A 14843-nucleotide genomic window follows, 5' to 3' on the forward strand; every position below is an offset into this window, starting at 1 on the left:
GCACTCTTGCCTCCCAACATCTGCACTATACCTTGCCAAAAGCAAGGTACTCCATTGCTGACCGAATATTTCAAGACTCGTGTATAAATTACAAAGGCATAAAATTTTGCCATGGAGCTGGTAGGAGCCTGAGCTTCTCACAGCTCCATGGACTTGTGGCTTTGCTTTAAACAGATCTGAGCAACCTGAGCTGCTTCTGAATTGCCACCTTTTGGGAAAAACACTCCATGTCTCTTCTCATCTCCCATGCTGCTTACTGTGCTTGAGCAAAATGCATCCATTAGGGCTCTTAAGCTCTTTCCTGGTTGTTGTAAGGGAAATGGCTTTTGGAGGAGGGTTTATTGATTGGTTTGTTGAAGCTTACCAAACTGCCAAGTGCTAACATTTTAAGTGTCTCATAACAAATTATAAATGGGAGTATCAGCCTCGTGGTTTTCCTACAGTTTTGGCTGGAACAGTTTGAAAAGTCTACAAAGTCTGATGCCTTATTGGCATTGAAATTTGTGGAGGCAGGATTGCAGAGACAGTTAGATATGGACTGTGATGGTGGATCCCAGACTAAGAATTTATCAGAAATTTACATGGCTGTTAGTGAGCTTGGGCTGCCAGGAACTCAGGCAGCCTTTCAGATGGAGTGATGTGATGCCAAGAGTCCATGAGCTCCTGTCATCACAGCTGTCCTGGTTGGTTGGCAAAGAAATTGGACAGTTTCTAGCATCCTAGGAATGTGATTTTTTTTGTGTATTGGAGGGTTTGTTTCTTCTGACCATTTTCTGTACTGAGACAAGTCTTCCAAGATTTCAGGTTTTCCTGCTATGTGACAAAATTTCAGGCAGATTATTTGAGAAGTGGAGCTTAATTCCATTACAGACACTTTGACGTTATAGTTTTTTGTTCCAGACTGGAACAAAACAAAGCCTGGATTCTGCCATTTCTGTCCAAAACAGTGCATTTATCTCTGCATGGTTCTAGTTGTAATAATAAAAGATAAAATTCTATGAATTTTATTCAGACATCTGCATCTGTGTATCCTGTGATTTTCCTATACTCATTATGAACAATCTCTTTGGTACTGAGCATTAAAAAAGCTATTAACAGTAAAAATGTATATAATTTTTTTTAATTGCCTTGAAAACTTTATAGAAATATCATTTTATTTTGAGATTAGCTATTCAAGTATTTCATGAGAGGATGATTTTAAAAGGAAAGAAGTGAGTTCTGTGAAAGTGAACCTTTATTGTAAAGTGAAAAAAACAATAGTGAAGGAGGAACCCTTTCAAAAACTAAATTGCATGTAATGTCTTCTTTATTTCATTTCAATAAGGATCTCTTGGCTCTTATCATTACATTTCTAAAGTCTGAAATCACTGCCTTTCATACCTCTTTTATTCAGGATGCTTTCTGGAACTATATTCATTCTGGTTTTCTATTGTAACAAAATTAATGGAGTTTAGTTATCACTTGGTCATACTCTGAAGTATATTGTTTTTGTTCTTAAAAATACACAAATTAAGGGTAATGTGTTTCTTCATGGGCTTTGTTTTCCTACAGTGCCCAATGATCCACTTGTGCCGACAGCTGTGTTAGGTGAGGACCTTAGTCCTTCATTATCCATCCCTGCATGAGTTCTGTCTCCTTGCATGATTGAACGTTGAAACAGCTTGTTTTATGTAAAACTATGCTGTTGCCAGAAAATAATTTTACACTCAGTTCATCAATTCAGAATTAGACTGACAACAATTTTAGAATAAAAATTATGTCCTCATTAAGAAGTTATTCCTAGTCACTGATAATTGAAGAGTACATGAGGAAATATATAAATGGAAAACACTAAAATTTTTTTCCCCAGAGCTTTGAAACTGAATTCCAATAAATTGACATGTGAAACTAGAGCTCTATTAAGAGATCTTTAAAAATAAAATTCAGGTCCACATTAACATTTTTTGGCTCCCAAAGTTCAATTTTCTAAGTAACAAGAATGAAAAGAAAAATAGAAAACAGAAAAAGTTTCAGAATATCTAAGAGAAAACAACAACTTTCTTTGCATGTTCTGAACAGGTACTTCTCTATGCCTATATTAATTACATAATTCAATTAGTATTAGCTAGTAAATTTTTCAGCTTTTTACTTACTTTAAAAAAGAACACAAATTGAAATGGACAGGCTGAATATGTCTATGCTGCATATAACACTGAATGCAGGTTTTAGAGATTTTTTCATTAAAATAAAAAGATAAAAGTACAACTTGTACCCAAGTTCTTGGTTGGATAAACTCAATGTGCAGTTTTGAGTTTCAGTCAGTTGCTGTGGTTGTTTTAGGATAAAAGACAAAAATCAGAATGTAGATGTGAATATAGACATGTTGAAAATTAGATTCTTAGAAGTAAATCTTAAAGGGACCTGGGGGCAAGGAAATCTCTTCTCTGTTTTGAGGAGGGATATTATACATATAATATCCCTCCTCAAAACATATATACAGATTCTTTCTGGAAATTGTCTCATTATGTTTTAAAAATTTGTAGCAAACAGAAATTTTACTCTTGCACTAGAATGTTCCAGTGCCTCAGTCCTCCTTAGTAAGAACAAATTCTGATTTATAGTAGTAATATCTGGGACTGAAAGGTCAATTTTCTGAGTATTATTTGCTACTAACTGGGTGTTACTACTAAGTATTAATAATACTCACCCCTAGTTTTTCCTAATTAGGCTAATCTAGACAAAATTTTCATTGCTGTGGATTTAGTCATTTCCTTTTGAGAGACTCATAGAAAATATGGAAAACTGGCATATTTCTGTCCTTTCAAAACCGACTTTTTCACATTGAAAGGCTCGTGTCCTCAATTATTTCTCTTTTAATTGAGTTTAACCCAGTTCTTTCACTCATCATCTTCTAGATGACATTTTCTAAATTTGTTGTCATTATTTTCCTCTGAATGTTTTCCAGCTTTCCAACTCCTAGGTTGAATTTTAAATTGCAGTGCCCCAAATCAGGTAGCATTCTTGGAAGAAATCTTAATGCTGAGCTGAGTGGAATAGGTACCCCCATGCCCCTCTTTTACTGTTTCTGTTAACTGAACTGTATTTTCTCCTTTTTATTGTGTTCATGTTGCATTGAGTTGCCTGTTAAATTCACAGTTATAATTTTCCAGTCCATTACTCCATTTTGTAGTTATATATTTGACTTCCCTTTCCAACACACGCTATTGTTGCATTCACCATTCAATTCGCCTTGTTGATCTGCACATTGTCTCCCAAATAATCAAGATAACTTTGTAAATCTGATCCTGTGCTTGTGAAGTGCTCATGGTGCCTTCAGTGGCATACTGCCATGGTATTTTCTGCTGTGGCAGACACAGTCACAGACAGCTGTGAATACTGAGGGCAAGGAACTAACTGAAGAACACCTTAATAGTTCCTGTCTGCTTTTTCATCCACTGGTAATGATATTCTGGGCATGATAATCCCCTCATATAAGCAAACCATTGATAGTTGGAAGTGGTACTAATTTTCATAGAGTAGACTGAAATAATGGAGAGAAATGTACAAGTTTTTGGGTACACCATGTAGTAAAAGCTGGGTATCTGTAACCTTGTTCATTTGGAACTGCATCATTTGGCCTACTCCATTTTAATAGAGCCTTTGCTTGGCCCAGCATGACAAAACAGTTTTCTTCTGCCTTACTTAGAGAAGAGGAATATTTTATGGGTTCTAAATCACAGAAAATGAGGTTTTTTATATGAAACTCTTATTACTTTGTAGCTTGCTAGTTTTCTTTTTCTTCATGTATAAGTTATTAATGCTGCTCTCCATTCTGTGTACATTAGCACTAAGTTGGTATGACAGTTTTGCTTTTCCCAAGTCCCAATTATTACACTGATAGTATAATAATGTGGCCCTTACATTTTTTAAACAGATTTCATTGTTGCCTATTGTGAAGATTTAACAGCATTGAATGTCACTTTCTTTTAGCCATTTTCTAATGTAGTCCTGAAATAAATTTCTCATGTTCTGTTCACTCATTGTTTTTTGCTGCTTCAATGGGTTAAAGTGCCTATTACTGGTAAGTATTCCATGAGCAATGGGGAGAACTACAAATCCTGAGATTATTTGAAATGTGTGTGATTTGGTATGGGTAACACTACAATAAAAAGTGACTGCTGCATGTCGTTCACCTTGTTAGGCGGATTAGTGAGGCATAAATTAGGTACTGAAGTTAGCAACTCGGGTGACAGTTCAAAGAGTCAAGTTTCTCAGGAGATTTAATTCCAGAAGACATTAATAGTGTTTACATTTTGGTGTAATTGTAGAAAATCCAACCCCTGGGGAGTCCATTTTTATTCCTAGAGTGTTTTGCCTCCTAATCTAGATCCTTTGCAAGGAAAGTGGTAAACTGATTTCAAAATTTAGGAGGAGTTGACTATACACTTCTTGTTTCAGTAGCTACTTAGATTAGAATTTTTCTTCCTCCGTAAATTCATTTGATCTAATAATTTCTATTTTGAATAAAATTACTATTTCACTGAAGGGATTGACAATATATGCAGCTGACCTCATGCAGCTTTGATCTATGGTTTTGATATGAGAATTCTTGTAGCACAGAGAGCGTTACAAGAAACTTCTTTGCTTATACAGGGCAAAAAGTTGTGACTAAAACAGCACACTCAACTTAAGTTTCATTTGTCTACTAAAAGACCTGATTTAAAATGACCACTCTGTAGTGCTGATTCATCTTCTTAAGTGGAGGTGGTGTTCTGAAGTGGTGGTATAATTGCTTCTCTTTTTTATTGGGTTTTCAAGTCACTTTTTGTTGGCCTTAGACAAATTATGTGCTGATACCACTATGAAATTATTCTAATTTATTGTTTAAGGTGTAGTATTGCTATTGATATGTATTAGCCCTTAAAAAGTTACTTTGGTTGATAGAGTCTGGAATTTCCAAGTACATTAATGTCATAAAGTTTTGTAGTGTCAAATAAAATGCCCCTCAGACATCTTTATTACTCGATGAAGGACTGCAGACTTTTGTATGTGTTTGCTGTTAATTTTTTTTTATGTACTTCACAGTATTTATGTGCTGGAGTGCTTTGCCTCCTCAGAAATTAGAGACGTTTTTGAAGGAAAAGGTTCAAAATAGATGTTGATATGTGTAGCAGCAGGTTTTACTGCTCTGTGGGTACATAATGCACTGATTTCTTGTGAATACAGATGAAAACCACAGTGCAACAGCCGAGTCCAGCCGACTCCTGGATGTCCCTCGTTATCTCTGCGAAGGCACAGAATCCCCGTACCAGACTGGGCAGCTGCACCCTGCCATCAGGGTGGCTGATCTCCTGCAGCATATTAACCTAATGAAGACCTCTGACAGCTATGGATTTAAAGAGGAGTATGAGGTGAGATCTCCAGCGGTGGGGCTTTGCTAGGAAAAATCGCTTTGAAATGGGCAGCCTTTTGTTTGCATTGTATTGCAGAAGGATGGAACTAAATGCCATGGGTTTAAGTGAAAAACGGATTAACAGGCTTAAGATTCTCATATATGTAACCCAAAAGTGAAATAGTAAACGGAGTCCAGTGATTTGGGCCTTTACAACTGCCTGGTAGAAAATCCCTGTGTGTTCCCTAGGGTATAAAAAGAATCTTTTTTGACATATTGTAAGACGTTGCCACTCTTTTGTTGCTACTCTTTAGTGGAAATGCTGTAATTAGCTATGTGAGCTATTTTTAGTACAGATCTCCTGGATTAGGTTAAAGAAAAGAATTTGACCTGCCTGGTTTTCCAAGAAACATTGACTGGAAGCACTCTCCTGGTTTATTTTAGCATCTCAGTAGGGCAATAGTGGGACAGCTCCAGCTGAGAAGCAGTAAAGAGATAATAAGGGTAGTAATGTCTTGAAGTTCTAATTAAACCTGCCTGAGCATGTCTACTTACAGCTTTAATGTTAAAATGGAAGCAAGAAATTCCCAGCCCTGGAGGCAGAAGATGAGTACAGATTCATTTGGCTTCTGATCTCTGAGTCTGTTGTGATTCTTAGGGATTAGAATATCAGGCAGGACACACAGTAAAGATGGGAATGGGACTGCTAAGGTTGCTCACAATACAGCTAGGTTTACAATGAGTTTTCTCTGAGTAAGAAATCTCTTCTGACACAGTTTTCAACCTTCTCTCCTTTCTGCAGCTGTCTCTACTGTAAACATAAGAACTGGAATAAATAAATGTGTGGTTTTTAAAAGAATATTATGCTCTTTTCCTCTCTTTTACTTAAACATGCTTTGTTATGCTCTGCCTAACTTCAAGGCTAAGACCAAGTGCCAGCCACTACTCTGGGGGGAGGGTGGTCCCTGATGCTGTATCAGGTGTTTTCCTGCTTGCTACTTCTTCTATCTCTATACATGACATCTGTTTCCTGCTTTGGCCTTCTCGCTGTGCATTTAAGTTCTGATTCCATGGCTACTGTGTATTTTCTGGAGATAACTTACCCAGGATAAGAGATCATCTGGAAGGAAGGAGTAGCATAGACCTACAACAGCAGTAAAATATCTACGGGCAATGAAGAAAAAGCCGAGGAGAAATAAAAGCTGCTTCTATCAATACTGAGAGATCAAAGTCTTAAGAGTTCAAAAATGTAGAATAATTTTGCTAGTGACTAGAGGTAGGGATATGAGGAAAGGCAAAAAGAACAATGAACATTGGCAGAGGAGAGTTCCTGATGTCTCTGTAGGAAGGAAAGATGTTTCACTAAGTAATGTGGAAAGCAGTGTAATGCTGTAGTAAACGGGCTCCATATTATACCACCCTGTATGAAGAGCGAACAGTATCTCTGTGCTTTCTCAGTTTACTGTCATTCCTCCATAGCAAGGACGCATAAGCAAGTTTAGCCTTCTGGCAATTAGAGGATTTGAAATCCCTGTGGAGTTCCTCAGTGAGTCAGAGAGACAGAGGCTCCTTCTTCTCTAGCTATTTCTGTACCATGGCACTGCCTGGGTGACCAGGGCAGGCGAGCAGAGCTGAACTTTATGGTGGGGCAGTTCTTTTAAACTGTTATTTTTGGAGATAAATTAATGGTCAGAATGTTTTCTTTCGGAACATTTTTATTTATAGAGTTTCTTTGAGGGGCAGTCAGCTTCTTGGGATGTCGCTAAGAAGGATCAAAACAGAACAAAGAACCGCTATGGAAACATTATAGCATGTGAGTATCGTGAGCGATAACTCTACTCGTGTGTTACTCAGGCCGTGCTCTCTCTTCCTTTGCAAGTCTCCAGTGGCACAGCTGCTGAATACCTGCGGTGGAGAAGCAGAACAGTGCCTATCTCAGCTTTTTCTTTTTTGTTGTTGTTGTTCTTCACAATTCAACTTTCTTCCTTTTATAACTCAGGCTGAATTTCACATTTGCATCTCTGTTGTGCAAGCTGTGGTAAGCATATATCAGCAACACGCTGGCACTCATTTGGGTGTTGATTCTGTTTGTTTGCAATTTGTATTGTTTTACCCATGCAATGGAACACGCAGGAATCACCGTGCCTGGGAAGTCCCTGAATGGGCAGAGTTACCTCTTCATCAAATCCCAAGTGCATTGCTAACTCCTTTGTCTTGATTTCATTAATGTCTCAATATGAACTTAAGCAGGCTTGGGTTGGAAGTGAGGAAACAGTAATCAGCATTTTTGGTTTTCTAGATTACCAACAGTGGAGCTGATGTTGAAAGGGACTTTGAGCAAGTAACCTGGTTTCTTTGTGTCTTTTTAACCTCTTGTGACAGTGCCAATACCTTTCAGCTGCGCTTAGTGAAATGTAGTGAAGGTTTTTTGAAGTAATTGCAGCCCTCAGACAAAATGGTTCTTTGTATTTCTGTGTAAACAATTTGTGTTTAAGGATTATAAATTGTGAGGCACTTATGCCAGCTGATTTTGGGTTTCTAGATGACTTGCCATTAATATTTTACTTAAAAATCACACTTCAAAAAGGCTCCGTAACCACTTGGTTTTTGCAGATGACCACTCCAGGGTGATTTTGCAACCTGTTGAAGATGATCCATCTTCAGATTACATTAATGCCAACTACATAGATGTGAGTGGAATGTACAGCTTTCTCCCTCTCAATTTGCCAGCTTCTCTATGTGAAATTATTGCATGTTATGCTACAAAATTATTGAAAGCTTTCTTTTATTAAGAACAAATGTACACTTTCCTTGTTCTACGTCCTAGTACTCACTGACATTGTTGTGCTTTCTTTCACATCTGACTTTGATTTGGGCTGTAGATTTGGCTGTACAGGGATGTAAGTACCACTATATGTGAATAACAGCATCCTATTGTAAATATTTGATATAGATATTGTTATTAATTACTTTCTTCTTCTATCTTTATCAGTTGATAACTATGCATGCCTCATCTAATTTATCTCATCTGTTCCTTTAAAAAATTTATTTTCTGTGTGAATATTTTTGTACCTGTTTTGAAAAGATAATTTAGCCTTGTAGCTTAGCCCTGAATATTATTGGATGTTAGGTAACTCAGATGAGCCTATCTGTTAAAGAGAATTTGCTGTTGACATTTTTTAGTGGTCATTTGGGCCACTAGCTTTTCTTTTCCCCTTCCCATGTATATGTAAGAAGCTAGATAGTAGGCTGCACTGTAGTTCTTTGAAAATATACCTGTGGAGTAGTCATAATATGTGTTTAGTAAAAAAAGGAGGGATAATGGCATATGTAGGTTGGGGGGGGGTGTTTATTTGTTTATTTTTAACAATTTTTTAGACAAGGAATATTTAGCTGGCATTTGCTTTAAGGTGCTAATTTAGGTATTATAAAGTATATACACAAACACACACGTATATATATATATTTTAACATGGAAATTCCCTCACTTCTGAAAAAAATCTCTAAAATTTGAAATTCCATACTTTAATCAAAATACAAATTCATTTATAAACTTTAAAAACTGATCCAAATTTTGCCAGGCAATTTGACTAACACAATATGACTTTTCTGTAATTAACACCTTAGGAATAAACAAGTTGTTATATTCAAATTAATTCCAAAGCCATTTGGAAGATGGTGGAATAGTTATGACAAGTGTTTTTGAAATCAATGGCTTTCATTGCTTTTCTTTATAATTCCACCTTAGTAGTTTTTCTTGACCACTTTTAGTTGATAAGTTATTTAAGACCCTTTTGACTTTCCAGGATATAATGATTTAGCTCCAGATTTATTTCTGTCTTTTTTATTTGAATATTTTAACATGGCAACCTCTGTGAAATGATAGGCCTGTGATATTTTGCCTGGGGCCTGAAACAAGAAAACTCTCACAGATTTTTAATAATTCCCTGAGGTGATTGATTTTCTTTTTTAGGAGTGAATTGAATCTCATTAGAAGCAGGCAAGAAAGCTACAAGTTAAAATTGGCATTTTACAAATTTTAAGTGACAATTTTATCTTCTTCTCAAAAGCATTACTGAGTGTAAACCTGTCTAGCACAGGTTCTACTTCCATAATTTTAAGATGTGACTTGATATTAAGGACTTCAGGAGAAATTCTTTCGTCATTTGATGCAATTTCGGTCTCCTGTAAAGCCAAGAATAGCATATTCAAATGGTTTTTTAGAAGCCCCAGAGGAAGGTGCTCTCACTCTGGACAGGATAATGAAGCAGTCTGTGGAAAAGAATATAAACTCCCTGTGTACACTGAAATCCCTCACTTTAGTAGCATCTTGTGAATACCAGGAATCGAAGGGCCTGTGGTCCCCTGTAATGCAACACTTGCAGCAAGTGGCCTAATAAAACTTAACCTGGAGAATAACTGGAGTTATAAACATTTCCACATTGTGAAATTCAGTATTGTCTTCTCACCAGCAACACTAAACTTTCCTTCCTCTTTGTAGCTAAATTGCTGGCACTGGTCAAAGTATACTCTGAATTATTTCCTCAAGAGCAGTAGCTCTTTGTCTTGTGGTTTTTATGTGGACAATTAGTGCTGCTAGCATTGGCATAGATCCAGCTATCTGGAAAGGCTTAGCTCTGTAGGATTATCTATTTACCTATATATATGTGTGTGTGTGTGTAAGACTGTGTATATACTTGTGTGTATCATGCCCACTGTAATTGATGCACACTTTATACAGTTAAGCACATTTCACTGCAGTAGAACCTTGATTCTGTGCACACAGCAATGTGTTTGTCCCCATTAGTTAGGCCTGAGGCACATCCCTCTTTGTGCCTTACAGTGATTCTCTGTCTCTAAAAAGACAAAAGGTGTGTAGTTTTTCATATTGGCTAAGGTGGCAACACAGATCAGCTGTGAGATAATGTGATGGCAGAGAATTTTTATTAAATTTAAAATAAAAGCCCAAAAATATACAGCTAGGGAAATAATGTCAATAGAAGACTCATTTTTAGGTGCAAGGGACCAATCTAGAGTACTCCTTCTTGGTATACTACAATGTCTGTTCAAGTCAGATGTTCTTATTTTCATTTTATCTGTTGTCATTCAAACCTTTTCAACATTAACTGGGTTTTTAGGTTTTGAGCTTCATGGTGCTCTTAAATATTGGTTTGTTCTGAAAATGTTGTCTAGATGTAAGGATTCTGTAGTATCCTTATGCTTTTATTTTCCACTCTTGGTTCCTAATATGGTACTCAAACCAATTTATATTGCTGTTTTAGGGATATCAGAGACCAAGTCACTACATTGCAACCCAAGGTAAGGATCTGCCAGCTTTAATCAAATCAAACAATTGTTCTCTGTAGAGTTCCACAGTGTTTTGGTAAAATAGAAGTAGAAGAAAGTAAAGCATACCCAGCATTGTGAGTTGCCATCTTCTGTTATGGTAAATTAACATTGTATGTTTGGGTGGAATGTGAATAAATTCAAAAATTGCACTAATGTATCATGTTAATTAGCTATTGAGCAAATCTGTCAGTGATAAATTCAGCTGATAAAGTCAGAACCTACTACCATGATTTCCAATTATGAAGATGAATAGAGAAAAGAGACATGAACAGAGAAGAGAACAGTTTCAACCTGCCTTGAGGCATTTTTCTTTCCATATTATGTTTTATTTTTCTGTCTACATCTTGGTCCAGGATGCAGTGAAGATAGTAATGATAAATTAAACTCTTTCAGAAAATCTGGGTAAAGTAATGCCAGAGGACAAAAATTCTTTGTACAAAGGAGTGAGGCAAATCTTTATCATATAACACCCTGCTAATAAAAAGGGGTGCTAGAGAAAAAAAAAAAAGAATTTATATTTTTTTGGTTTGTGTTTCTGATAGCATACCTCACAATGAGGAAAACCAAATAGATTAGTCTAAGATTGCACTGAAATATCAGAGGCTATGATTTAAAGTAAAAATAATTAGATTTGGGTTCTACCATTATTTGATCTCTCAGCATAAACAGATAGCTGTCTGGAAATATCCTATTATTTGTCCCTCAGTTGACTGTAGGTGCACATAGGAAAATCAAAGTAAAAACTTATTTTAAAGCAGGATGCTTAGAGTTCTGACCACATTTGTTTTTTATTTTTGTGTAAGTGCTGCCTAAATAGATCTCTGCATGGCATTAAGTCTACATTTGTATTTTACTTCCGTTTTACTATGCAAATCATTGCACATAATAGTGTGTAAAGGAGAAAAAAAATTATTGCTGCTTTTGTGTGCAGCCTTTGATCTAGCATATGAAAGAATATGTTTTGAGTCTTCAAATGTGGTACTTAAGATTAATTGGTGTGCTTGGCAATGTTAGGCTTATAGTTAGACTTGATGATGTTAAAGGTCTTTTCCAGATAATTCTGTGATTCTATGTCTATTGTATACAGTAATGTTTATAGTACTGCTGGATGGTGGTAAAGGAGCTCTTTTGGAGACTATTTTAACAGGGTAAATGCCTCTATCACTCAACTGAACATGTCTCTGCAGCAGTGCAAGAAGCAAAACTTAAACATGTGCTTCTCATTGCCTCACAGAAAAGTATTTTAGTTAGTTAAAATACACTTCAGGGGGAAGTGTCTGGCTCAGTGCCTGCTTGTGCATCCGTGCTTGCCAGGAAGTGGATAGCAAGCGCAGGGTATCTGTACCAGCACCTCCTGCCTGATACTTCACTCTGGCATGGGCATCTCCTTGGTGAGCACCTGAAGAAACTCATTCTCAACACATTATATTTAACAAATGTAAAACAAAACTGGAAGTGTAACTATAAATGCAGTCACACATTGCTGTGTCCTTGTAGTTCTCAAGCAACTTCTGTCACTTTGCTACATGAAACACCTGCCATTATTTCCTTTCAAGTGGTAATTCAGTTAAATTGAGAATATCCAGCACTGGTTAGAAGTAACAGTATAATCTGGAAACTGGCACAAGGGCAGGATGGTGTGGTTTCACAAAATTTTCTTCTCTGAGCAAACGTGCTCACATGCATCAGCTCTGAAACACACTGGATTTTATTCTTCGCATTCCCTTTGACTGTTATTTTTTTGCAGAATATTACCTGGATTTTTTTCTTACAGGTCCAGTTCATGAGACTGTTTATGACTTTTGGAGAATGATATGGCAGGAGCAATCAGCTTGTGTTGTGATGGTCACAAATTTAGTGGAAGTTGGAAGAGTAAGTTTTTGGATTTGTTTTTCTTTTAATGCTGCAAGTGTAAAGAAAAAAACCTCTGGCATGGCATACTATGGGCAGAATGTAGAAGGGTCTGGTGAAGGGCAGCCATGCATCCTGAGGGGCCAAGGGGAAGGAGTCCAGGCAATGTTGCAGTTATGGTATTGTCTAAAAGCAACTTCTGAAAACTGATGCTGTGTTGCTTTCATGAGTAGTGGAAAATTTGTCTGAACCCAAAATTTGTATTTCAGCAGAATTCATTTGTATAGTGTCACTCAAATGATAAATAGTAGTAGAGGAAATGTGCTTCTATATCAGTGGCTAGAAACCAGCAAATTATTTACAGTTTAGCAGTAATACATACCTCAGGGAAGTCTATAAGGTATGTGGGATTACTTGCAACAGTTTGATTATGGGTACAAAATGCATCACAATTTAGCATAAGTGGAAATATATTCCACAGCTCAGCAGTAAAGAAAGTACAAATGCTCATTTAGAAGTGAATTTGGCACCTGAATGCAGCTGTGTAAAGCAGTGGAAACTCCTTGTAGCTATTGCTTAACTTGACATAACAGCCACTAGCCATGACAAGCCGCATGAATGCACAGTCATTTTGGAAATAAATGCGATGTAATGCAGTACATGCAGTACAGTATCCTCAAGCTTTTCTTTTCCCTTGGTGTAAAATCATATCCATTTTTTTATTTAGGTCAAGTGTTATAAGTACTGGCCTGACGACACTGAAGTTTATGGGGACTTCAAAGTGACTTGTGTAGAGGTGGAGCCCCTGGCGGAATACGTTGTCAGGACCTTTACTCTGGGAAGGGTGAGCACATTTTGAAAGGGCTTGGCAAAATACTGTTTCCTGGTAGCAAGGAAGATGAAAGAGGCTATGCTGATGTTTCTGTGGAATACCAAATGCCTCTGGCTTGTTAGCTAGGCCACAATGTAGGCAGCCTTACCTTACTGTGGGAGTTATGCATTGCATCAGTGCTACCCAAGCATGCGTCTCACTGTGGGACTTTGAATTTCCCCAAAAATGTCAGCTGCTGCCATCGCCCTCTGAAAGTCACCCCTTCTCCACAGTCACACTTCTGAGCTAAAGTCAAGTACCAGATTATGAGTCATGCCTGCTGTTCATCCCTTAGCCTCTGTTCTGACCACTGCTGAGTCACTCAATCGAAGGACAAATTCTGTGAATACTTTATGTGATACAGTTGTGGTCTTATGCTAAATCATATTTACCTTAAAATGTAGCAGGCCCTTTCCCTAGTTAGCAAAACTTCTGAAAATCAATGTGAAATGCATCGAGGTCTATTAGAAAAAATATCTTCAGCACAGCAAAACTAGCATACCTAATATCTAAAGTGAAAATTACAAACTTCATCATTAAAATAACATCTCTAAGCTTCTATGGATCATTGCTTTAAATAATTGATGAAATGATGAAAACTGCATGTAGATTCTACCAATATGTGTGATCATTATTTGAGCTAGATAATACCTAGTCTATGAAATACTTCGAATTTCTTAACCTTTTTTTTTTGCCTTTTTTACAGAGAGGCTACAATGAAATCCGTGAAGTTAAACAGTTTCATTTCACTGGCTGGCCAGACCATGGAGTTCCTTACAATGCAACAGGATTGCTTTCCTTTATACGGAGAGTCAAATTATCTAACCCTCCTAGTGCAGGGCCTATTGTTGTCCATTGCAGGTGTGTACCAAAGGCATAGATTTGTATTTTTCACAACAGCAGTCTCTTCTGAAGCATCCATCATTTCGAGGTGCTCTGGTTTTGTTCTTCCCTTTTTGAATTGCCTAATTCACACTGCAGTAGGATTTGACTGTCTACAGCAATGTTTGAAAAAATCAGATTCTTTTCTTAAATAGAATAGTCTGAGATTTTCTTTTCCCTGCAACAGCTGCACCAACTAAATCATGATACTTCAGGCTATCATTTTAGGTAGCCTTCAACAATTTTGTGACAGCATTTGAGAATGAGTGTAGATACATCTGCTTTGATAGCTTGGTGTAGCATATAATGTCTGAACGGATAATTAATTTAAAGCGAAGTAAGCAACTAGATGAAGAAAGATGGAATGAGGTTAGTGGCAACAAATACAGAAGGTTTCTCCTGTGCAGATTTTGCAAGGTTATGTTGTTGGGACACCATCCTTTGGCAAATAGAATTTGCTTTCTACAAATGTTTGATTTACCTAAGTATTTTAGTCAAATGTTTAATTACATTTTGTAG

At 36.9% G+C, this 14843-nt stretch overlaps 1 protein-coding gene across 5 annotated transcripts in view; it reads left to right on the top strand.

The window, feature by feature from the left end:
- PTPRK (protein tyrosine phosphatase receptor type K) overlaps window positions 1-14843 on the top strand; it is a 296457-nt gene that overhangs the window by 266750 nt on the left and 14864 nt on the right. For 2 of the 5 annotated variants that reach the window (XM_054279019.1, XM_054279020.1), the window contains 8 exons: window positions 5206-5390; window positions 7097-7184; window positions 7985-8061; window positions 8254-8271; window positions 10654-10690; window positions 12495-12592; window positions 13299-13415; window positions 14149-14303. In XM_054279019.1, the coding sequence (XP_054134994.1) occupies window positions 5206-5390; window positions 7097-7184; window positions 7985-8061; window positions 8254-8271; window positions 10654-10690; window positions 12495-12592; window positions 13299-13415; window positions 14149-14303 (775 nt within the window). Of the gene's footprint in view, window positions 1-1551; window positions 1588-4048; window positions 4061-5205; window positions 5391-7096; window positions 7185-7984; window positions 8062-8253; window positions 8272-10653; window positions 10691-12494; window positions 12593-13298; window positions 13416-14148; window positions 14304-14843 lie in introns of all 5 variants that reach the window. The other 3 variants (XM_054279016.1, XM_054279018.1, XM_054279017.1) reach the window with 3 other exon arrangements.

This window comes from Melozone crissalis, unplaced genomic scaffold (genome assembly GCF_028551555.1).
Source record: "Melozone crissalis strain CALT ecotype California unplaced genomic scaffold, PUWL_Pcris_2 ptg000027l_1, whole genome shotgun sequence".
NCBI classification, from domain to species: domain Eukaryota; kingdom Metazoa; phylum Chordata; class Aves; order Passeriformes; family Passerellidae; genus Melozone; species Melozone crissalis.